Raw genomic sequence first — 24,494 nt, forward strand, 5'->3', positions numbered from 1 at the left:
CAGGATAAACTTTGAGTCTAGTCAAATACATTCTTGCAAGTGGGATCTTCCATAGAACTACTGGACAAGTTAAATGCTTTCCAGAGAATGAGGGCTGAAGAGTTTCAGATGCATTCTGCTAACTCTATGGCTTCCAGACTACTCATTTTCATGACAAATATGGGGTTTTAATTTTCTTACTGAGATGCAGTTGATTTGCGAGGAAACCATTTTTGCTTTGTGCCAAGTCCCTGGCTAAGTTCAAAAACTAAAAACGTTGATAATTTATATTTGTTGTTTGTTCTGGTTTTTTTTTTTTTGTGCTCGTTTTCATGTTTCTCTTCTGTTGAGTGATCTCAGAGGTTTTTACCAGTTTGTTGGTTTGGTAATCGTACTTGGGGGAGAACTTCTGTCATCTCTTCAAAGTCATGACACCCATAATCTTTGGTCCAGTGCATCCAATGTTAGGAGATTATCCTTCAGATATAACCACACTTTTGAGCAAATACCCTTGGTCAAGGATACTGATTGCCAGGAGGCTTGTATTCTCCGCACCTGAGCACCTTTGCTGGGGCCCCATTGAGCATGTGATAGCCCAGGCTCACCGCAGCTCAATTAGATGGCAGGCGCTAGAGAAAAGAGCAAGTTTAGAGGTCCAAGAGATTGCACAGGGGTTAGACTGTCATACAGTTGACCCTGGCTTGATCCTTGGCACCTCAGAGTCCCCCAAGTACCACCATGAGTGACTCCCAGCACCTCTGAGTAGGACCCACACCCTAAGAAAGAAAGAAAGAAAGAAAGAAAGAAAGAAAGAAAGAAAGAAAGAAAGAAAGAAAGAAAGAAAGGGAAGGAGAGAGAGAAAAAGAAAGAGAAGGAGAGAGAGAAAAAGAAAGAGAGAAAGAACATTGAATTCTGTTGAAGTATGAGCCTTTTTGTTCAGGAAGATAAAATTATTATGTGCACGTAAATTATTTTATGGATGCCAAAAATTTCTGGATGGTCCCACACAAGAAACTATAAATATTGTCTGTGTTTGGGGAGAGGCTGCAGCCTGGGTCAGGGGGAAGGACTGACTTTTCCTTCTATAGTCTTTTGTACTAGAGTATTTTCTTTCTTTCTTTTTCTTTTTTTTGCTTTTTGGGTCACACCCAGCAATGCTCAGGGGTTAGTCTGGATCTGCACTCAGGAATTACCTCGGTGGTGCTCAGGGGACCATATGAGATGCTGGGAATCGAACCCCGGTCGGCTGTGTGCAAGGCAAACGCCCTACCCGCTGTGCTATCGCTCCAGCCCCTAGAGTATTTTCTTATGAGCATATATTGCACTTTCAACTTTATTTATTTTTGGTTTGGGGGGCCCCCACACAGCAGTGCTCGGTCACTATTCTTGGCTCTGTGCTGAGCACTGACCCCTGGCAGTGCCCAGGGGACCCTATGCAGTGCCAAGGTGGGTTGGCCATGCCAGGCAGGCACCTTAACCCCTGTACTATCTCTCCCGCTTTGCCCTTCAGCTTTAAAGAGGGTTAGACAAGCAAGCTAGCTACAGCAAATAAATGTGCAAGCACAGAGCAGGTCCTGGTCTCCCTAGTTTACCCTTCTTCCCTTCCTTGGGGTGGAGGGACCCTGCTTCCCACTGGAGAATCAAGCACCCATCTCTGCAGGTCATGTCCCTCTCCTCCTGCCCGAGACAGAATCCTGAGGTCTCAGCTCTGTGACTTCACTGGGTATTCTCAGGACCCCCTCTAGCCGCGGCCCTGGACTGCTACTCAGACAGCATTGGGAACTGGGGGTGCTCACCGGGGGGATGCTGCTGTCTGGGGCTAGAGGAGAGGGTATAGCAGCATCTTCTGAGAGCCTGTGATTCTGGAAATGACAGCTCGGGAAGCTGGTGGGGATGCTGGGCACACAGTCCCCTCTAGTCCCCGGGGCACTGTCCCACCCACCAGGAAGAGGCTTCTCACTGCCTTCTCAGCAGTGGGTACCCCTCCCTGGGGAGGCGGCCAGAGCTCCCAGAGGCCCTGCCGCCCACAGACCTGCCTTCCAGCCCCTCCAGGGACCCCTAGCAGGGTGCCCCCTTTGTCACAGACAGCCTCTTCTCCCAAAAAAGAGAGCTCTCTGGGGGAGCTCCCTGGACCTTTCAGGGTCCCATGACTTCTGCAGGACTCTAGGAGGGAGTGGCTGGGGGAGCAGGGAAGTCAGGAGAGGGGCCTGACAAAGGGCAGTCAACAAGCACAGTGTGACTCCTGACACCGGTGTGCCAGCGACTCAGCTGGAAAACCTCCTGATGGCAGGCCGTGCACCTCTGCGATTAGAGTCTTTGCCTGGAGGGGACATTGGGGGGCACCTGCGCAGGCTGGCCCCACGGTGCCTGCTCAGCCTCGTTCCCGCTGGGCCTAGATCGCGGTCCTGGTGTGGGTGTCTGTGTGCCTCTGCCCGAAGCACATCAGAACAGGCCTCTGCTTCCTCAGAAGAGGGACTGCAACAGCCCTGGAAGGGGCATGCACAGGTCTTGGGGGTGAGGGACTGTGGGGGAGGGATTCCTGAGAGCTCCATGTGGCTACCCCAAGCCTCCACGCATACCCCGACCCTCCCCCCCACTAGCTCCTCCCCTCCCCCCGACCATGTCCCTCATCACTGTGGATAGGAGCCAAGGCCTGGGGGCGCGGCACGATGACCCCTGGCCTGGCCCTCTACACCTTCTCCAACTCCTGCTGGTCACAGGTCTCCCTGAGTCCCTTCTGTTCTTGGAACAACCCAATAAGGAGCCTGACTTGAGGTGTTTGGGGGGCACAGAGCTTTGCTGTTCTCTGTGTGCATTCAAGCTTCCTGGGCTCACCAGCTCTGGCCTCCTGGACCCTGTCTGGCTGACCTGGAAGTGCTCTGGGGGTGGCGGTCTCAGCCCCCAACCCCAGGCAAGGAAACTGAGACCAGAGATGGTCCTGGAGGTTAAGGCAGTGATGTTCTCTGTGGAGGGTCTGGGCCGGCTGGCCTAAGAATGGGGGCACCAGGGCGGGTGTGGGCGCCCAGCAGGTAGAATAGGGCATTCTCTGGGATCCAGTTGCAAGAAATCTCCCCTCAGAATGAGGGGCAGGGGGTACAGAGACAGTGGCTGGGCCGTCACCCCGAGAGGGCCCTGGAAGTGTTCTGGGGTCACATGGCTGGAGGGACAAACAGCAGGTGGCAAATGGGCAGCAGCAACAGCACAGCTGAGTCCCTCCCGTGCGGTCAACATGGGCAGCAAGGGGGCATGGTGCCCTCTGGGAGCAGCCATGGCTCTTAGACGTCACCAGGCCCAATGGGGAGACTGAGCCCCACGGCAGGGCCCTAGCACCGACTTCATGCCCCCAGTCCAGCGGGGACAGTCCTCTGCCCGCACATGGTGCCACGCAATGGCCGTGCCAGGGCCTGTTCCCAGTTCCTGGGTTGGCCTTGCAGCCTTTCATCTTGTGCCAGGAGAAACTATTTATGGATTTTGGCTTGTTTATTCTTCTTCCAAGAGCGTTTTTGAAATACTGAGATAACCAAAGTCCACACAAGCCATGCTTGCATTTCCAGAGTCATACGGCAGGCTCTTGGACATTTCCCAAGAAGAAAGCGCGGGCATGCCTGCACCCAGCGAAGGGTCGTGAGACAAGCTAGCCCGGGGTCCAGATGAGAGAGGCCGGGGTGCCCTGTGGTCTTGGGGGGAATGATTTATGCATGAAGACACATGAATTAATTCCCTGGATTCCCAAAGAAAGAGAGACTGTGCATTCCTTAGCTTCTCTAGGGCAGCTGTGAATTTTGAGAGGTGGAGAGGAAGCAGGGCTTCGTGACCTCCTTTCACCCCCTCCTTCCCCCTGGCCTCCTTCCTCCTTTAAAAATGGAAACAAAACCTTCATCGGCAAAGTCTGCTGTCCACTGCAGGGGATCCCCATACGGAAGGCAGATGCTAGGCCTGGTCTCACCCCAGAAGGGAGCTGGTAGGGATTCATCAGTGCAGGAGAAATAACGCCGGTCTAGAAAATTCCTGAGATGGCCATCTACATCCACACGTCTTCCACACAGTACAATTTTGTGCCTGGAATGCACCAACCTTCCAGCCTCAGGTCCTTTGCACTTGCTGTCCCTCTGCCTGGCATGTGTCTTCCTGTGGGTACCTTCCCAGATGGCTCCAAAGCAGTAACACAGACTCTGCTTTCCAGGGAGACCTCCTCTGACCTGCAGGCCCTATGCTAGTCTTCCTCATCACCAGCTGCATTTTGTTCATTTGTTTACTTGTTTACCACTCCTTCCTCCCACAGCCCCGAGAGCAAACCCTGAGAGAGGGACCAGTCTCGAAAACTTGGCACATAGTAAATGTTAATTAGCTTCCCCTCCACCGCCCTGGTGGGTAAATAAATAAATAATCTAGTTAAGAATGCAAAAAATAATACCCCCCAACCAGCGAGTGGAACTGGAGAGAGGCAGATCCAGGACCTGGCTCGTGAGGCAGACATCACCAATCAAACACAGCATATTTGATTCCAGGGAGCGCCCCCTGTTCCCACAATGAGCCCCCCCATCCCCAGGAGGAAGTGTACAGTCCTTCTTGAGAGCTGATGTGAGAAGGATGAGGGTACAGGGTACAAGTCATGAGTAAACTGGCAGCACAAGGGTGTGGCCCTTGAGAATGCTATAAGGGTCAGGAGGGCTTCCTGGAATAGGGGAATAGGAAGTTCCCTATTCCCTGAAAGGTAGGAATAATCTTCTAACATTGGATGCACTGGAAGTGTGTCAGGGCCACACCCTGTGTGTGGGTCCAGCACTGTGGCAAAGCAGAGAGTTAAGAGGCCTCAGCCAGTGGGGCCTGGGGAGCAGCCTTGGGCAGAGGTCCCCCCAGGCCTGGACATCAGAGTGGACACCTGCCACTGGGCTGTCTGGGACCAGTGCATTCTGATTAAGTGAGACCTGCTTCCCCGCCCCCACCGAGGCTGCCTGGGTGGCACGAACCCCTCCCTTCTCCTCTTTCCTGTCCCGGAAGGGGCAGGAGAGGCGTAGTTTGGAGAGTGGGCAATAGTACAAATCTTAGAAGTATGATTCAAGTGGGCACATCCTGAAGACAGTGAACATCAGCTGGTGTGGCCCACTCTCCTGCCCCCAGTCAGCTCTTGCAGTGTGGCTGCCTGGCACCAAGCCGGGCCTTCTGGTCTACCAGCTGGAGGGAGAAGCTCACAGGATGTAAAGAGCGAAGTGATGAGCGAGCTATGAGCACACCCCAGAACATGTTCCTCTTGGGGAGGCAGTATGTGTTGTTTATGACAGAGGGGAGCCACAGCCCCTTTGAAGCCCCAGCAGTCTGGAAGAAACTGCTCCCATGTACTCAGCTGCCTGATGTAGCCTTTCCTGACATCCATCCAGGAAAGGTCCTCAGGCTTCTCTGACTGTCCACACCACCCTGTTTGCCCTGGGCAAACCCTCCCTGGGTTGTATCCCAGCTGGTGGGAGCAGGTGTCCCTGCTCCAGGAGCCTGTGAGGAACCTCAAGAGCAGGCCCCAAGGATGGGACTGCCATCAGCCAGGCCCTGACCCTCCACCCCCAACTACCCTGAGGAGGGCACTGAGCCTCCTACCCTGATTTCATATAAAGTGTGTGCCACGTGTGATGCCAGCGGCAGTCATGCATGTTTGTTGGAGAGATCTCAGAGATGCTCGACAAGAATGAAGAGAAAGGAGGGAGAGGGAACCAGAGGGCAGAGGCTTTTGGGGGTAGACACCTGGCTAAGCTTCCGGGGTGTGTTTGTGCTCGTGGGTTTCATAGGTGCACACAGGAGCACGTGGAAGCACACACAAGCTTGTGTGTGCACATAGGACACATACAGTTGAACACATGTGCTTGCACAAAGCGCACATGTGCAGCCCCACACACAGGGACCGCATACCCACCTGTGTGCATACACAGGCACAGTGGCACGTGTGTGCTGTAAACACAACATGGGAGGGAGTGGCTTCAATCCCGTGGGCTGCCTTGGGGCACCCGGTGTCTCCTCCTTTCCTCCCCTTTTCCTGCCGGGAACAAACTCTGCATCACCTGTCACGACCGTTCGGCAGACCTCGGGGTGAGAATCAAGCAGTTCACTCCTTGTGCATGGGCCTGGCCCGCACCTTCACTTGTACGCCCGCCCCCTCTTTCTGGCTGGTTCTGAGCCAGAGGCTCGGCCCAGAGCTGCTGTCATTGTCTCTCCCTGCTGGCCTGCTCCAGGCTTGGTCTAGGAAAGGTCCCTCTGTCTTTCCCTTCATGGCCCTGCCTTTGCTGTCTCCTGAGTACTCACACCCCAGCGCTGTCTGGTTTAGCTCTGAGGCAAGTCCCCTGCCCTGTGCTGCCTGCCTGGTCGGGGTGGGGGCAGGGGGGGGACAGGCATGAGGCCTTGCTGACCTCTGTTCTGGCGTTAGCCCCCACAGCTGCCCTGAACGTTACTGAGCCCTCATGGCTGGTTTCCATACATGCACAGAAACAGGTGCCACTGCCAACCCCCAAAACATTCCTACCTTGTCTCTCACTGCTGTCTCTGTGCCCCAGGGCCCAGATGGGGACTGTTGTCCCTTGAGCCACAGCCTGCAGGGCAGGACCAGGATAGAATTCACGAAGAACTTTTTGAGCCACTCACAAGCTTCTGGCCTCCTAGGGGCAGAAGGGGTCTGAAGGGTCCCTGGGAGCCTCATGACGTCAATGTGAATCCTCCGAGCCCTCACCGACCAAAGGAGCAGGACAGTGCTCCTCAGAAGGAGATGAGACAGATGAGGCATTTGCGGGCTCTGCCGTGGGGCTGTAGTCCAGGAGCACTGCCAGGAGAGAGACTTGCTTCCTGGCACTAGCCAGCCCCTCCAGGGCAGCCCTGACCGGTAGCGGGGGGCAAGGCCCTGGACAAAGCCATGGCAGGGTGGGATGTGTGTGTATGGGGGGACACAGTGGATGGACAGGGTGGTCAGCCAATGAGGGGGCATTTGAAGGGCTTCTTTTAGCCGCCTCAGGTCCCGGATGCCCTTGGGAGGAAACAGCCCGTGTGTGCAGTAAGGAAAGAAACACCGCACAAGGAGACGGGAGCCAGGCTATGGGGCCGAGGGCATTAGCTCTCCGCATGGCAGCTTTGCAGGGGTGAGTGGAGCTGTCTCTGATTTTTGCAATGGTTCTGTGACATCCCCCATCCGTCACGGGTCCACACCCCCTGGAGCCTGCGCGTAGTCAGTGCTGATCCTGGACAGGCCGGGGGGTTCAGGGCTCCTTCGGGGGAGCATCGCCTCCAGCTCACAAGCTCCCCAGGTGCCAGGCCAGCCCAGGAGCACCCCACGCTATCTGCATCCACCCAAGCACCCAAGTCATCTGTGGCTCTCAGCAGTGTTGAGGAGGGTGGGGGATGGGGAAAGGACGCTGGGCAGCCCGTCGAGAGGGGTGGCCTGGCCTGGGGCTGCTGCTCAGCTGTCAGAGTCCGGGCGGGCCATGTGCTTCCTCTGCTTCCCAGGCCTGTGTCCCACACCTCTGTCTCCCGCAGCTCCGCAGGACACCCAAAAGTCTCACCCGCCCTCTTCCCATCTGCTGCCTCTCCAGGGCCAGTGCCCGCATCCAGGCTTCTGACAGCTGGACCCCTTCACAGGAAGGAAGATCTCTGGGGACCCCCCAGTGCTGTCCACGGAACCAAGCCCCTGAGTGTTAAACCTGCTCCAGTCTGGCAGGAATTGAACCCTGGGAAGCCGCTAACCTCCTCAGTAGCTGCCACCTCCACACTTGTTGAAGGGGCTGGGCACCTTCAGTGATGGGTGATCGAGGGCGTTTCCCCCCGCCCCCACCACCATGCTCAGGGGGACCCTCTCTCTCCTCCGTGCACCAGAGCAGCCTCCTCAGGCCCGGCTGAGGAATGTGCTAGAAGGGAAGGCTAGGAATGAGTGGATTTGCTCAGGCCAGCGCCCTGAGAGGGTTTGGGGAGCCTGTGGACAGGCAGGGAAGGCCTTGCTTGGCTTCCAGCAGCCATGTGGGACTCGCTTCCCCTCACCGCCTGCCTCTGACTGGGTCCTGCGCCCACTGTGGGCCCAAGGCCGCTGCTCATGGATCCGGGGTCACCCAGGCAGGCAGCTCCCCCTTTGCTTTGGAGCTGCTCAGTGCAGTGGACACTGCTCAGAACTGGGGTCTCCCCTGAGCCCCTGTACTCTCTGCCTGTGTGTCTCTGGAAGGACAGACATGGATATTCTCATGGCCAGGGCTCGCTCTGTCCCTCTCACCCTCAGGCCAGGCCTGCATCCCACCAGGGAAACCCATCTACATCTCTTCCTTTCCTGGAAGAACAGAGGGACCCTCTCTTTGTCCCCCTGAACCCTGTGCTGGGGCAGAGACTCCCAGGTCCAGGACCTCTAGGTCCTCCCAGCCACCAGGCTCTGCCCAGCCTAACATCCTCTGGGTCTGGCCAGGCACCTGGAGGCTGTGCCTCAGACATAGGCCGAGTGGGAGTCACTTGGGGTAGGGGAACGAGGGTGCCTGGTAGGACGTCTGGAGGTGGGCGTCTTCTAGTGACTCTCCAGGCTCTCCCAGGAAAATTAAGGTGGGTGGGAAGCCAGAGAGAGCAGTGGTCTGGGACCATAGCAGCTGGCCTGGGGGGACCAGGAAGGATGGGTTCCTTAGCCAACTGTGCGGAGCAAAGGCCCCACTCCCTGCTAGCGCAGGGGACACGGACCCCCTGCCATGCTGTGGGTGCCTGCTAACTGAGAGGCGCAAGTTGCCTTGTTCCCAGAGTCCCCCGGCCCTGCCTGCCCTGTTGCTGGGCTCCTACTTAGTCCACCTTGCCCCTTGGCCCCCCCGCCTGAGCTTAGAGGGGCCCGCAAGCAGAGGACATAAGGCACTGCGTGAGGGAGTGGAACTGCACTGCAGTTAGATGACAGCTCTGTGGTCAGCTGAGGTCCCCTCTCTATCCCGCAGTCTGCTGGTGGAGCAGTGACCTGGCTGGGGTGTTGTGATCCATACAGGTCAGGAGCTGGTACATGCTGTTAGTTATACTCCCACACTAGCTGGTTCTGGTGGTGAGTTACACACTCTTGGTGAGTTACACTCTTGATAGTTGTACTCTTGGTGAGTTAAATAAGGGTGGTGAGTTATATACTTTTGGTCAGTTACACACTCATGGTGAGTTACACTCTTGGTGAGTTATCCCTATTGGTGAGTTACACACTCTTGGTAGGTTATACAGCCTAAAATTGAATATTGCTGGTCAGTTACGCACGCGGGCCAGTTGCATATTAGTGGTGGGTTAGCTCACTTCTGTTCATCAGGGCCAAGTGGCGTACACGGAGTTAGGAGAAACCTGTGATTCCTGTCCTGTTGGGGGAATCGCTTACTTAGGCAGGCATAAGAGAGGGACATCTGAAGGGTAGGCTGGACCCCTTCTTCTGATGTCCCCCCGCTTTTTGCTCTGTTTTGTCTCAGACCATCAGTGGTGCGTTTGCTTTGTAAGTTACTCTGGAGAGGATTGGCAGCAGCTCAGGAGAGCTGCAGCGCCTGCACGGCTGCCCACTGCCCAGCAAGTCATGCCACTGCCCCAGGTGTGTGGGGACAGGGGCAGAGCCAAGATTCTGCCTCTCACCACTCCCTGGGAGCCAGGTAGCTGCCTGGAGCCCACAGGTGTGCTAGAGCGTGGACACCCCGAGAGCTCAGGTTGTCACAGGCCCCTGTGGTGGTTGTTGCAGTGACCAGGGTCTCACACACACAGTTGGGTTTAGTGCTCACCGTGGGTTGCAATTGTGGTGTTCACACGCTCTGGGTTATGGGATGCTGAGATTGCACAGCTTTTGTGGAGCTGTTCCCAGGTGGCAGTGCCACCAGGATCACACCTGATCCATGGGGCTGTGGCATACCCTAGTGGCAGGGGCCGAACTTGTAACCTCACACCCGTAAGACAGGGGCTCTGCCATGCCCCAGGCTTGGCCCAGGGTTTACAGGGGTCTGAGCACAGGTGGAAGTAGGGACACTGCTTAAGGCCTGTTACCCGCTGAACTCATGTCCCATTTCCTGTCTGTCCCAAGCATCTGTGTCTGTACAAATGTCCATGTCAGTGTCATTCGGAGGTCAGGACTTCTGCTGTCCTCATGACCTTTCCCAGACTGGGTTGCATGGCTGTTCTGGCCTCAAGTATAGCTTTACTGTCTCTTCCTAGGTGCCTAGGTGCCTCTGTATTTCTAGAAACTTCCTAGGTGTCTCCGTCTTTTGAGAAACTTTCAGCAGAAGTCTCCTGTTCTGGCTGTATTCCCCCCACCCCTCAACCCGGCTTCTTTACTTTTTGTGTTTTAGTTTTTATTTTGGGGCCATACCCTGTAGAGCTCAGGACTTATTCCTGGCTCTGTGCTCAGGGGTCACTCCTGGAGGGCTCTGGGGACCAGATGTGGTGCTGGGGATGGAACCCAAGTTGGCCATGTGTAAGATAAGCGCCCTGCCCACCAGACCATCTCTCCAGCTTTTCCTTTACTTTCTGGAACTGACCCTGGCAAGATCATGGGGTCCTATGCTGGTCCCCACAAGCCCTCTCCATGAGATCTTTATCAGGTGCCCTGACCCGCTCACAGTTGGTGGCATGGTCACATCCTTGGCAAGACTCAGCAGTGGCAGGCCTGGGCATGGAGACTGAGCTCAGTACAGGTTCCAAAGGAGAGCGTGTCCTCCTGCCTGCGGGGGTGGGCACTCTGTGGGGCTGGTGGGCAGAGGGTTCTCCTACCCCCAGGGGAGCAGGCAAGGAACCGCCTGTGACTGTTCCGAAAGGTGCTGAGGGGTCACACATCAGCCACTTCCTCTGAGTGGGCACATCTAGAACTTCCACGTGAATTTCCTCATTCAACGTGGTGATGATCTTAAAGGGCGCAGAGACCGCCCAGTAGGTAGACTAGGGCAGAGGAAGGCAGGGCAGACCCTCGGCGGACTTTCCCAGGACCTGCAGCCCCCTGGGTACTCTGGAGACAGGCCCATGGGTGGGTAGGCATGCTGGGAAAAGCTTCAAAGCGGGGTGAGCTTCCAAGCGGGGTGTGTGCTGAGGTTTACAGCCCTTGGCGTTGCTGTAGGGCTTCAGCAGAAATTTCTCCTAGCAGAGAAAGTGTGTGGCTCAGAGGTGGGGCAGCAGACTCTGGAGAGGAACCCCTGTCTTCACAAACCTGCATCCTCTGCGTGAGGCTAAACATTGGACCTGGTAAGCTTGTCACTCTGCAAGACACAATAATCTCTCCACGAAGGCTCAGCCTGGCAGCCAGGGGGATCCTGGGCAGGGAGCAGCGGTGCCATGAGACTGCTGGGCGGCTATCCTGGACCTCTGCCTGCCGGTCCCCCAGGGCTTGTTCATGAACCCCCCATTTCACCTCCGGGGCTTCTCCCAGCGCTCTCTGGGCACCTCCTGCTCCTACTGTTAAGGGGGAAGCTGAGACTATCCCTGGTTCGCCCAGCTGCCTCCCAAGGTGGCTGCAGTTCCACATGGTTCACAGGGGGCGTGAGTCTATCCGTGCTTGTTTTTTTCCCACCCAAATCCCCAGCTTGGACTGGGGACCAGCACCTAACAGGAATCCTTGCGAGCGCCCGCGCTCCCGGGGGCGCAGTGACGCCTCACTGTGCAGTATATTAGGACCACCCACGCCTGTTTCGGATTAGTGCCCTCCGCAGAGGCAGCTGCCGCGCGTCCCCCACGCTCACGCCGCGGCGAGGCCGGGCAGAGCTGTGCGCGCAGCGGCCGGCGGGGCTGTGTGGAGCGAGCGCCCCCGTCCGGGGAGGCATCGCGCCGAGTAACGGCCAAGCACCTGCAGCCATTTGCAGGGCACCGCGACAGTGAGGTGAGGCTAGGGAGGAGACAGGGTGGCGCGCGGCATCTCGCCCGCACCGCCGATCCCCTCCCGGGCCGACCCCTTTGCCTAGCGGCGCTGTCCGCGCTCACCCGGCTCTTCCCCCGCCCCCCCCTGCGCCCTTGCACGCCCGTCAGGTGCCCACCCCCTGCCCCAGCGCCCCTGCATGCCCGCCGGGCTCTCTCCCCAGCGCCCCTGCAAGCCCGCTGGACGCTCTACTCCACCGCGACCCTGCACGCCTGCTGGACGCTCTACTCCACCGCGCCCCCGCACGCCCGGCGGGCGCTTCCCCCACCCTGCGCACCCCTGCACGCCCGGCGGGCGCTTCCCCCACCCCACGCTCCCCGCACGCCCGCCGGGCGCTTCCCCCACCCCGCACCCCCTTACGCCCGCCGGGCGCCCCCCCAGCCCCACCCCGACCCTTCCCTGCAGTCCACCGCGCGGTCCCGCCCCACTGCGCCCCACCGCCTGCCCCCCGCCCCCGCTCTGCGCGCTGGCTCGTCCTGGAGCCGATCGCGCGGTCCCTCCCTGCGCGCCACCCGGGCGGCCCCCAATGTCCCTCGGCCCCGCCCCTGGTGCGGCCCGCCCCGCGGGGGCAGCGAGCACGCGGGAGGCGAGCGCGGGGCAGTGGGTGGCCGCGGGGCTGGCAGCCGGCGCTGGCTCTCTCGGCGCGCGCGGGGGGACCCGGGCCGGAGCAGGCAGACAGGATGTTTCTGGAGCCCCAGGTAGGGCTGTGGCGCGGGGCAGGTGCGGGCGGCGGGGCAGACGGCCACCGCGAGGATGCGCCGCCTGGGCAGCCTTCCCCCCCCACCCCCGTAACAGTAGGACCCTCGGGGTCGGGGGTCCCTGCGCCGCCGAACTGGGGAAGGACCGCTGACCATCCGCGGAGGGGGCTCTTCTGCTGGCCACGGGCAGCCAGCCGTGGGGCACCACCACTCCCCTTACGGTCCCCGCAGGCACCTGCTGTCAGGTGGGCGGGACCAGGGGCTCGGAGCCCTGCGCATAGGCCAGGCTGCCCCTTCCGGCGTGTCCTGCAGAGCCCCTTGGTCAGCTGTGGTCCCGGTGGTCATCTGTGGCCCAGCGGATCCGATATAAAGCCCTGAGGGGTGAACCGAGCCGGGGTTCGGGACAGCAGCCTCAGCAGCCAATTGGGGCAGGGGAGATCTCTCTGGGGGCACCTGCTTGGAAGCTCCCCCCACGTCCCCGAATCGTTTCCCGGACGTGAGGGGCTGGGGACCACCTGTTTGCCCTGGAGGAGGAGGTGCTGGAGAGGAGGCGGCATGAAGTAGGCAGGGGAGCTGCGTGTGTGATGTGTGGGCGAGAGTGAGTGGAAGTGCGGGCGTGTTTATATATGGGGAGTGAGAGGGAGGGAGGGGGTGGACTGGCCGCAAATGCCTGTTTAAGGAAAGTGAAGGTCCAGGGTGAGGGGCGCTGCAGGCGCCGGGGCTGGGGTGGGGTGTGTGTCAAAATTCCGACAGGAAAGGGGGAGACCCACCCTTCATCCCTTGCGGGCTGACGTGGTGCTGCATTTCCACCGCTGTTCATCAGACTCTGTCTTTGAGTGGTGCAGCCTGGTGCCCTCTTAGAGGGGAACCGAGTAAGTCAGAATCAGAACCCCAGGACTGAAGGAAAGACCAGGGCAGAAGGGGGCAAGGGGGCGCCAGAGAGTCTCCACTCCTGGACAGCCTGTGGCGCCCAGCGCTGTGCGCCTCCTGGGGACCAAACACATCACAGTGCCTTCACCCCTGCAGAGTGCGCACCTTCCAGCCAGGGAACAGCGAAGCACAGTGAATGAAGCAGGGCGTGTTCCGTGGCCCAGAGGGGCCACAGAGAAGGAAAGCAGGAAAGGGGGGCGAGTAGGACATAGGAGGGCGTCACAGTTAGGACGGTTCAGGAGGGTCTGCAGTGAAGAAACACCCCCCACATCCAGAGCACAGAGCAGCACAATGGACGTGTGGCTTGTCTGTGTCTGCCAAGGGCTGGCAGCACCCTGCTCCCGGCTCTCTAGCAGAGCCCCGGCCCATGGGTCCCACGCACAGCAGACTGTATTCGCTTTTTGTGGTTCCACCTGGATTGCACAGGCCACTTTCATGTGCTGAGCTTGAGCTGGGGGAGCCCAGGCAACTCCAGGCTTCAGGCATAAGGCCTGACATCACCTGACTCCGGTCCAGCATCTGGAATCACGTGACCTGCTGAGCATGGAGCATCCCTGGAAACCCTGGGGTGACCCAGTTGGTCCCTGGCACCATAGGCCCCAAGCAGCAGCAAAGGATCCTGGGACTGTAGCTCAGAATCACCCTCCTGGGTGGCTGAATATTGCTGGATAGGGTCCCTGGGTCCCCCTGAGCACTGCTTGGGAGCCCCCACCCCTCTAAAGAGGAGGCTCAGAGCTCCTCTAAATCTGCCTTGGACCAGGAATGCCAGTCCCTGATGAGCTGGCACGCAGGCCCCGGCCTGCTCGGCACTCGGTATACTGACCACAGAGTGGGGGGTTTCTTGAGGGAGCTCCCAGGGCCAGCTCACCCCGGGGACATGTCTGTGCATGATGCGGGGTGTGCAGTGGGCAACTTGCCGGGAAAAGACAGTGCTTGGCTTTCTGTGTCCAGGGGCAGGCCTGGATGTCTGCTGCTCGGGAGCCCCACAGGGAGGGTGGGAGGGACGCAGACCAGGCCAGCAGTGTGAGGAGGAGGCCTGTGGGAGCACTCTGTGGGAGCACTCTGGGTGGGGGTGGGGAGACCCCGTCACTGTGGGGAAAGGATGCAGGGCATGCAGTGGGGCAGCAAGTAGGGGAGGGGGACAGTTTGACACCCTGGTGAGGCCCGGGGCACTGTAGTTAGGGAGAGGTCTGTCCCGGAGTGCTAATGTGAGACCCCTGTCCTGCCTGGCGGGCCCCTTGCTGCCTCCTGGCTGCACTGCCCAACTCTACACAGCCAGGCCCCCCTGTGTAGACCCCTACCATGCTGAGTCAGCCTGCTTGGGCCACCCTTGCTGTGGGCCATCAGGGAGAGTCAAGGGAGTCCTTGTGTCCCGTGTCCACCTGGCTGCCGTGTGCATGGGAAGATCAGGGGCAGGAGCACTGCCTGTGGGTAATATACCCACAACCTGCGGGGACTGCGCGGGTACGGGTGGGCCTGCCAGTCTGGGGGATGGCTTGAGAAAGAGTCACACAATAGTTTGGGATAGGGAGACGTCTGAGATGACAGCTGGTGAAAGATGCTTGTCCCCCGACACCTGGGAGCTCCCTGGAACTCACCTCTGAGGGAGCCACTGATTGAAGGCCAGCCTAGGGTTGGTCAGATCTGGGCTGGCAGCCAGGAGACCTAATCCATCTCCTGGCTCTTCCTCCTGACCCCAATCATCTTTGGGAAGCCCATTATAAAAATTACTCCCTCCAGGAAGCCCTCCCTGATTTCTCTCTCACTAGTTTATTCCTTTATCCCCAGGCTTCCTGGGCACCCAGCACACACCCCCATTCCCACGGAGCTCACACTGCACAGTAAGGTCGTGTCTGTCTCCAGGGGCAGACAGCGGGCCTTGTGGAACAGTCTACTTTGGTGTGTATGAGCCAGGCAGGCCAGCTGGGTGTTATTTGATTTCCCTCCTGGTTTTGTGGGGCAGGAGACTGACGAGGGGCTAATGTTTACCTGAGTGTGGCTGGGAGGACAAGGCTTAGGGTTGGCTTCCAGGCTAGGAAGGCTGTGCCCTGCCAGGGTCTGGACAGCCTAAGAGAGTGAGCCCTAGGGTGGGCAGTCGGTTGTGGGTGTCTGGGTGATGGTCCCCGGGATCTCTGCTGTGGTCCATTGCTTCTTTTCCGTCTCTCAAGAGCGCCGTCCCCTGTGGCATCACTGCCACTGGACGGCCCGTGGGGTTTCTCTGACAAACCCGCAGGCGCCCCCACCGCAGTCTCCGCCTCCTCAGAATCACCCCAGCCCCGCTAACAGCTCACTCTCGCCTGCCAAGCCTACGACATTTCCCAAATGTCAGCGTGGCTGCTCTCCAGAGCCACCCCCTGCGAGTGAGTGAGCGGGTGAGTGAGCGAGCATGAGTCACAGGACCTGGGAGCACGTGAAGGTGTTGGGCTCCTTCAACCCTCACCAGCTCGACATGCCAGTGACTCAGGAGGAAACTGGGGCCCCTCTGAGGTCTAAGTCTGCAGCCACGCTGCAGGAAGGGGAGCGGCAAGGGGCACCAGCTTTCATTCTGGGTCAGCCCTGGCCCTGGCCTCCCTCTGGGCACCAGAGCAACATCCTTACAAAAGGGAAGGCAGGAAATGGGCAGTTTCAGGTCCATGGTTCACACTCATGGATATATGGCCAGGAACGGGGGTAGCTGGTAGGAACAGCGTGTCTCAAGCCAGTGGCTGGGAGGCCTACAGAACAAGAATGCAGGGGGACCTGCACACATTATGTGTGCACACAACACACACACACACACACACACACACACCTCACTTTCACTGGAATATCAGTATATTAGTCCCTGGAAAGTACATGTATACCCTATTGGACCTATTGGTGCTAAGAAAAATGTTTGTTATTAGGTAATTGAATTCTCTTATTGTTGCATTTTATTATTTAAAAATTTAAAAACATTTTTGAAGCATGGCAGTTTCCTGTACTGTTAACGACAGGGTTTCATGCACACCGCGTTCCAACACCGCCCCCTCCGCCAGAGTGTCTGCTCCTGACAGATTTTTAGTTTGACTTTCCGGAAAACCCGTGAAATTAATAATATTCCCTGCACATAAGGAACATTCTACGTCTTTGTTTCTAATGTATCTTTTGCTTCTTATTGTGCTTTCTAAGAGCTGCAGAGCAACATTAAATAGTAGCAGTAGTCCCTGGCTTGGTCTTTATGTTAATGAGAAGGCCTCTCATGTTTTATTGTTCAATCTGAAAATGGCCCTAAATTACTAATAGATATTCCTCTCATCATGAGCCGTGGGCTCCGTTTCTACATTAATTGCCAAACGTATACACCAAGAATGGACATTTCTTTTCATCAGAGGCTTTCTTATATCTAGCAAAACCATCAAATTCCTTTCCTCCTTGGGCCTATTAATGTGTTGACTTATTAGTTTCTTTGAGCTAAATCATCCTCATATTCCTGGAATAAATCCCACTGGGCCAGGCTTGACTGTGCTTTAAAATGTTACTGGGTTCATTCCACTGATGTGTTGCTTAGGCTATTTTTCATATATTTTCATAGGTAAGAATTTATATTCACTTTTCTACTAGGGGACATATTTGTCACATTTATAAATCATGGTTATGTTAGCTTCATAAAATGAATAGGAAAGGTTTTCAATATGAATTGTATAGTTGGAATAGTTTAAATAGCATATAAAATTATCTTAGTCTCCAAGGCTTGAAATAATTCATTTTAGGAACTGTCTGGGCCAGGGTTTGCTTTCATTTCTCCCTGAGGTTCAGTTGGCTGTCAACTTATTTAATTTGTACTACGGTTATTGGTCTTTTTTGGGTTCTAAATGTTTTTAGTATATTTTAATATTTTGGTTATTTATATTTTCTAGTTAATATTCCAGTTCAAAATGCTTTTAGACCTCTTAGCACAAATTTACAAATAGTTCTTTCTTTTAAAGTTTGTTCTCCATATCTGATATATGTGGTTAGATTCCTTTTTCTTTTCTCTTCTTCCTTTTTTTTTTTGCCTTTATAATAAAATAAAATGGCCCCTTCTCATTTCTGCTCTCTGCGGTTCCTGCATTTCTTCACTCTTTCTTTTCCTATCTTTCTCTTTCCCCTTCTTCCATTCCTTCCATTGATTAGGACTGCCAGAGGTTTATCTTAATTTTATTTTCAAGGAATCAGTTTTTGATTAATCAGCCTGTTTTTTTTTCTTTAATTAAATCCACTAATTTACCTTTTGGCAATTCCATCTCTTGGTTTGCTTTGCTGTAAATATGTTTTGTTTAGACACACTTTTTATTTTTTTTTTGAATCAAATGTTTCATTCATTGGTTTTACATTTTTTTTGCTTTACTTAAAATACAGGTATGCTCTGCTTTTCCAGAGTTTGCATTACACCATTTCATTCCTGTGAAAGATCTGCCGTAGTCTACCTGCTTTTGGCACCAAAAGGAATCGAAAGAGGATGGTCACTTTGATAATGAAAAGTGGAAACGGGCAGGGGGACATGGCTCAGCTGGTTTACGCTTTGTCTTAGGAGGTACAGAATGTGGGGGATTCCATCCCCTGTCCCACCTGGTTCCCCAGTCAATGCGCAGGAGTAGGTCCTGAGTGTCACTGGGTGTGGCTCAAACACCAGAAAGAAAAGTGAAAATAGTGTTTAGCTCCTTCCTGTTAGGCTGTTTCTGCTTAGGAAAGTTCTTTGTGCCCCACGCTGCTTTCAGATAGTGGGGAAAGTGGCATACTGACATCTATGGTTTTATTTCCCCCCCTCCTATTTTAAATTGGCCACATCCACATTTTTAAAAGGTGTTTTCTTAGAAGTTTTTATTTTTAAATGTCTGACTGTCTGCTGTCATTGGAGTGGTTCTTTTTTTTTTTCTTTTTTTGGATCACACCTGGTGATGCTCAGACCTGACGATACTTAGAGGTTACTCCTGGCTCTGCACTCAGGAATTACTCTTGGGGGTTTTCTGGGGACCATATGTGATGCGGGGGATCAAACCTGGGTTGGCTGCATGCAAGGCAGACATCCTCCCTGCTGTACTTTCACTTTGGCCCAGTCATTGAAGTCTTGATTGCTTCTTTAACCCAGAATGATTTAGCAAAGACTTTTTCAATCATGTGGATGACTTTGGGGAGACTCTTTACTTATTAATGAGTTGTGCTATACTTTGGCCATGCCATTCATTAATTAAGCTGTGGCCATTTCATTCAGTCACATTTCCTAGGCACATTTCCACGTAAGAGTTCTTTCATGCTGATCATGGAGCTGAATATGCCCACGGGAGAATGGGCCTGTGTCCAGGGTGTGTGTGTATGTGTGTGTGTGTGTGTGTGTGTGTGTGTGTGTGTGTGTGTGTGTGTTTGCCTTCATTGTTCTCACCCTTCCCACCATGCATCTCAGTCTCCATCACTTGTCAGCAGTAAGTTCTAGCAACAGGGATGGGGTCCGTATGTCAGGTCCATGAAGGGGAGCGCCCTGCTAGGCGAGTGAGTGCCTGGCTCAGCTGGGAGCGGTGGGCTGGGAGCTCACCTGTTCCAGCCCAGCTCACTTGGGCTGTCCTGGCTGTGCCCTGCCAGCCCTGTGGCCTCCTGTCCTTGACATCCCAGGTGACACGGCAGCTGGAAAGGGCTGTGGTGAGGTGTGAGTGGGAAGCCTTCCCCAGAGGTCTTGCTGGAGCGAGGCTGCTATGTTCTTGCACGGAGAGCATAGGCTGAACTGCTCAGTCCTCAGCCCAAACCCCTGTCATGTGTGCCAAGCAGGGGTGCCTTCTGGGCTGGGCCTTGTCTGTCCTGCTCTCCCCTCCCCCCAAGCTGAGCCCACGTCCCTTAGTGTCTTGTCACAGTCCTCACCCTTGCTGGGTTCACCCTGGCACTCCAGTAACCCCCTATTGGCCCCTTCGATGCCCCTGGGCCAATGGGCCTCCAGCTGGAAGGTTGAGGTAGCTGCCATGGCAGTGGCAAGTGCAGTGGTACATGTGGGCAAGTGCCCGGGCGCGGCTGTCTCTCCTACTCTGGGACGCTGGCTGGTTCTGGGCCCCCGGGCAATGGGACAGTGTGTGTCCCGAGATCTGCCTGTGGACTTGAACAGGGATGGGGTGTGGAGGGGGTGCACTCTTGCTGGGAGGTCATGGCAGGAAACTCCTGCGCTCTCCACACAGAGCAGTGGGGTCCCAGAGGTGTCACTCTGGGCCGCTGCCAGGAAGACGAGGAATTATTTTTTATTTGTTTTTAAACACACAAAAAAGTCATTGCTCAGCCTAATTAGACACCGTTTAGGAAAAAAAAAAAAGAAAGAAAAGAAAGAACTGCCCTGCCTCTCCTCCACCTGGGCCCTGGCCCCTTGCCCCCACCCTGGGCAGCTTTCGGGATGGAGGTTTCTGCTGGCTGTTCCTCTGTTCGCCGTTTTCTCACCAAGGGACTCAGAATCCCAGATTCCTTGAGACCCCCCCCCCGTCCATCATGCCCAGATACCCACCTCCCCCCATTTGTTCACGCCCCGGTCCCCTGGTTCTGTCCTCTGCTGATACTGCAGGTTGGCTCCTGCGGCTGTGCAGGGGGGCCTGGTAAGCCCTGAAACTGGGAGGAGTCGTGTTGTGTCTTCACACCCCAGGGGCAGGAGGCCCAGCAGCCTCCCTGGTAGGTCTCTCTGGGGTCTAAAGCGGTAGCCCCAGGTGGGAAGGGCCCCCAGAGACAGATGGTTAATTATGGGCAGTGGTCTGCAGCCTGTCCCTGTCCTTGGTTTCCAGAAATGGCAGTACCGGCTCCAGGTTGCTCTCAGGTTTGGGACCCCTCTGGCCCGGCTTGCAGAAGGCCAAGAGGGTCAGTGTTGTGCATGCAGCGACCTTGCGTGGCCCTGGTGGATTCTGCCTGAGCAGATCCCGGAGCGACTGAGGGCAGTGGCAAAAGGAAAGGGGGACCCTGGCACCCCCGAGGCCAGCGAAGGGCAGAGTCTCTCCAGGCCTGCCTCCTATCTCTGGGGGAACCTCTCCAGGCTCCAGAATGGGATGCTTCTGATGAACAATCACATTCTGTCCCCAGAGTGGCCACCAGAAGAAGCTGACAGGACAGAAAGGGTGGAAAGAAGGAGGGAAAAATAAGAGAGAAATAAACCTCCAACCTTGGCAGAATTTGCACTGAAAAGTGTAAGGAGACGGCAAGAGTCCGTCAGTCAATTCACAGAGTAATTGGGAATAGGAAGGAATTCAGAAGGAGAAATGAATCACATGCCTGGGACAAAGCTCACATTATCAGCTCGGCTGTGGAACGGGAGCCTGGGAGGGCTGGCGGCCCTGTCCCCATGGCAGCCACCTCTGGGCCCACCCAGCCCCTGTCCTGCCCCACAACCCAGACCTCGACCACTCCCACACTTTGTACCTCTGGTCTCTGAAGCTTCATCAGAGGCAAATGCCATGTCCTGGTCCTGCCCACCCTCCCGCCATGCTTCCTTGCCTGGCAGAAGGGAGACAGGGAGCTGCAGTGATGGGGCAAGTCAGGGCCTCCACAGGGCTTGTGGGATCCAGAGTGGGCAGGATGAAAGTCTCCCCACAGAGCCGTGTGGGTCCTGCCTCTCTCCACCTGGGCAGGTCCCCTTAGTCTAGTGCCAATTTGGATCCCCCTGGCCCCTGCCAGGACGGGCCCAGGTACTCAGCCCCGTGGACCTGCCCATCAGGAAGCAGTGGCAGCTTCTCCTGACTTCTCTGTAAGGGATGCCCACTGGTGGTCCTGAGCCCCCAGGGCTGTGGGTCACTGCAGCTCTGATCCCACCCGGACCGCGGGTCAAGCAGGATTCGGGCTTGGTGGCTGCTGAGGAGGACTCAGTCTCCCCACTGGGCCTAGCCCACGGAAACCCCCAGCCCATGCTTGTAGTCAGACCCCCAGGACCTGGAGCCTGTTGCCCCCACCACACACCAGACTGGGGCGTCGTGGCACTTGGGACACGAAGAGAAAGACAAGGCCATCACCCAGCAGGTGTCCTTCCGTGGCTTCCCTGGGCAGGAGAGAGCAGCAATGGATGGGCAGCAGGGGCCAGGGGCTCCTGGGCAGCTGAGGACCTGAACCCTGGAGTTTGATGCAGGCCTGGTACCCCCTGGGGCTCTCGGAGGCAAGATCATGTTGGCTGGGTCCTGGCTCCTGGAAGTCTCTTTTCAAAAACAAACAAACAAACAAACAAACAAAACCACACCCTTTAAAATTGAATCACTGTGAGATACACAGTTACGTTATTCAGGATTGGATTTCTGTCATAGGATGTTCCAATACCCATCCCTTCACCAGGGTACATCTCCCACCCCCAATGTCCCCAGTTTCTCTCTGCCACTATCTCCATGCCCCCCCAGCTGCCTCTATGGCAGACACCCTTCTTCCTCTCTCTGTCTCTGTCTCTCTCTCTTATATCCAGCCAATGTGCCTAAGAACTGCGCAGTGGATTATTCACCTGCACCCTCTGCAGGTGACACTAAAGATGGCAGGTCCAGGGCCACTCCTGGGCCTGAGCCCAGAGAAAGCAAGGAATCCCGGCGAGCTGTTTCAAGAGGGGGCCGGGGGTAAAGGAGAAGTGGGGAGAGGAAGGAGGAGCTGAAGACGCTATCCCTAGAGACCCTGGAGTCTCCCGATAGTAGTGGATCAGAACATAGCGCCCTCTCCCCAAGCACCCCTCACTTCCAGTTCCCTGCAAGGTGCTGGGGCCCCGGAGGCACTGCCAAGCTGTGGCTCCCGGCCCTGCCCTGGCACTGCATGCTTTGCTGTGTTTTCTGGTCTGTGAAGAGTTGGGGAGCAGCGGGACCAGGGCAGGGAAGATGGAGTGATACGGCACTAGCAGGGCGGCCAGCTCTCCCGCTTTCCTGGCCAGCTTGGAGATGAAGACAGGCCTCTGGCCACGTGCTGGCGGCAGTGGGATGCCCTCGAGTAGCCGGGCTGGGCCTCACCGCCGAACTTCCGTGTGCCTCTGCCCACCCCACCCTCCGCCCCATGAGGCTGGAAGGCCCTGGGAAGGAGCACCCAACTCTGAGCACCCAACTGCCGACCCTCCCGGCTCCCTGCTTTGCTCAGAAGCCAGATCCGTCAGCCGCAGTGGTTCAGCAGTGGGGCGCTAGCACCTCCTCATGGCCGCCTTCTGGAAGGGCAGCCCCGCAAAACCCCTGCTTTGCACCACAAGGTGTGGCTGGAGCGTCCAAGAAACTGGCCCAGACCTTCTTGGCCTTAGGGACCCACTCAAACAGCGAATGGTACTGCCCTGGGGGTGCTGGAAGGTTTCCGGGGTGCAGTAGTAGCCTTGGGTACAATGAGGGAGGTGTTTTCTGTATTGGGGGGGGGGAGCGCTGAGTGATGTTTTTCATAAAAGGGGCCAGTAGGCCAAATAAGGCTGAATGTTAAATGAGTAAAGGTTGACCCAGGGGTTTGCCCCTAGTGGCAGGAATGTGGGAAATTTGGCACTACCCGCCCCCCACCCCCAAAGAGCGATAAAACTTTGAAGTTCACAGCTGAGTTTGATACTGACTTGCAGCCTCCAGCTTAGTTTTCTGTTGTGTAAAGTGAGCCCCTCATTCCCCACCCCCCCACCTATCCCGAAAGCAGTTCCTTGGGTCCCCTTGCTGATCTGGGAGCCCTTCTGGACAAGATGCTTCAGACACACTGTCCTAGCTGGGAAGCTCACCCAGAGACCAGCCTGCGGCGGGTCTCATGTCTGCCGTGGTGCAGCGCCAGAGTCTATGTGGGCTCTTGTTAACATGGTCACTGAGAGGGATGGGAAGGGAGGGAAGAAGGAAGGAAGGGAGGGAGGGAGGGAGGGAAGTAGGAAGGAAGGAATGAAAAGAGGGAGGGAGGAAAGAAGGAGGAAGGAAGGAAGAAAGGGAGGGAGCGAGGGAAGAAGGAAGGAAGGGAGGGAGGGAGGGAGAATGGAGAGAGAGAGAGAGAGTGAGAGAGAGAGAGAGAGAGAGAGAGAGAGAGAGAGAGAGAGAGAGAGAGAGAGAGAGAGAGAGAGAGAGAGAGAGAGTGTGTGAGTGTGTTACCTCCTACTCCACCGCAGGGTAGCCAGGTTTGGAGAAGGAGCCCTCAAGAAGCTGACCGGGTTCATTTTTATTCGCAGATGAGGGCTGGGCTTCGCTGACAAGCCTCAGAGCCTGGCCCAGATTCTGTCCTCAGTGGGGCCTGAGTGTCCCTGAGACTTTGACGCGAGCCCCCCTCGGAGCCCTCCCGGAACTGTGGTCCACAGGCACCGCAGCCATGGAAGAACCGGCTCTGATGGGCTTTCCGGATTCCAGGATGAACCCCAGGACCAGGTCTGAGGCAGCCGTTATAAAGGCTGTCCATCAGGGGTGAGGGACCACCAGGCTGGGGACAGGGCCTGAAGCCCAGTTCTCTCCAGGAGCACTTTCTACCCCCCACCCCAAAACCAGCAGAGGGGAGGTTGGCAAGATGGGTAATTTTCAGTTGCTAATTATGATGCCCTGCAGCTTGCTGAGCTAAAAATAGCCTCGTTTTGTTGAGTAGGTTAAAAAATAGAAGCCCGCGTGCTGCCCGAGCAAGCAGCGCCCCTCGCAGAGCTGGCAGGGGCGGGGCTGGCTCCGGCTCCGCGCCACCTCCTGGCAGGGCCCTAGGGACTTGTGCCAGGCGGGCCTCCAGGGCCGTTTTTGTCCCAGTTTTCCGGGAAGCTTGGATTCTTTGCCTGACTGCCATGGAGGGGCGTCTGGGGACCCCAGTCCCTGGGGTCAGATGCGGTATGTGTGGGAACGGGAGTTTCTCCACACAGCCAGGACGAAGCCCAGCGCGGCTGCCCTGTTCTGGAGGCATGAGGAGGAAGGAGGAGAAATGAGGGGGGAACCCCAGGCAACCCTGCTCCCCCTGCTCCCGGAGCCACTGATCTGGACCCAGACATGGGGAGTGGGGCATGGGGACCTAGAAGTGACATCTGGGCACAGCCTGAGCTGAGCTGAGACCTGTCCAGCTCAATCCCACTGAGCTCCTGACGACAGGCATTTCAGGGCTCATTCAACCTTGGACCCCTGGCATCACGTTTCTCTGAAATTTCTAGAATGGCAGAGCCCAGGGTT

At 56.6% G+C, this 24,494-nt stretch overlaps 1 protein-coding gene across 4 annotated transcripts in view; it reads left to right on the forward strand.

Moving 5' to 3' along the window:
• Nucleotides 1-24,494, forward strand: part of RASGEF1A (RasGEF domain family member 1A) — a 68,617-nt gene that overhangs the window by 27,323 nt on the left and 16,800 nt on the right. The window contains exons 1-2 of one of the 4 annotated variants that reach the window (XM_055118794.1): nt 12,349-12,516; nt 23,531-23,723. The exons of 1 other annotated variant lie outside the window; for it this stretch is intronic. Coding sequence is in view for 1 of the 3 variants with exons in the window: in XM_055118792.1 (XP_054974767.1) it covers nt 12,499-12,516 (18 nt within the window). In the remaining 2 variants the exon portion in view is untranslated. Of the gene's footprint in view, nt 1-12,348; nt 12,517-23,530; nt 23,724-24,494 lie in introns of those variants that run through there. 2 more of the 4 variants (XM_055118795.1, XM_055118792.1) reach the window with 2 other exon arrangements.

Source organism: Sorex araneus, chromosome 11 (assembly GCF_027595985.1).
Source record: "Sorex araneus isolate mSorAra2 chromosome 11, mSorAra2.pri, whole genome shotgun sequence".
Classification (NCBI taxonomy): Eukaryota; Metazoa; Chordata; class Mammalia; order Eulipotyphla; family Soricidae; genus Sorex; species Sorex araneus.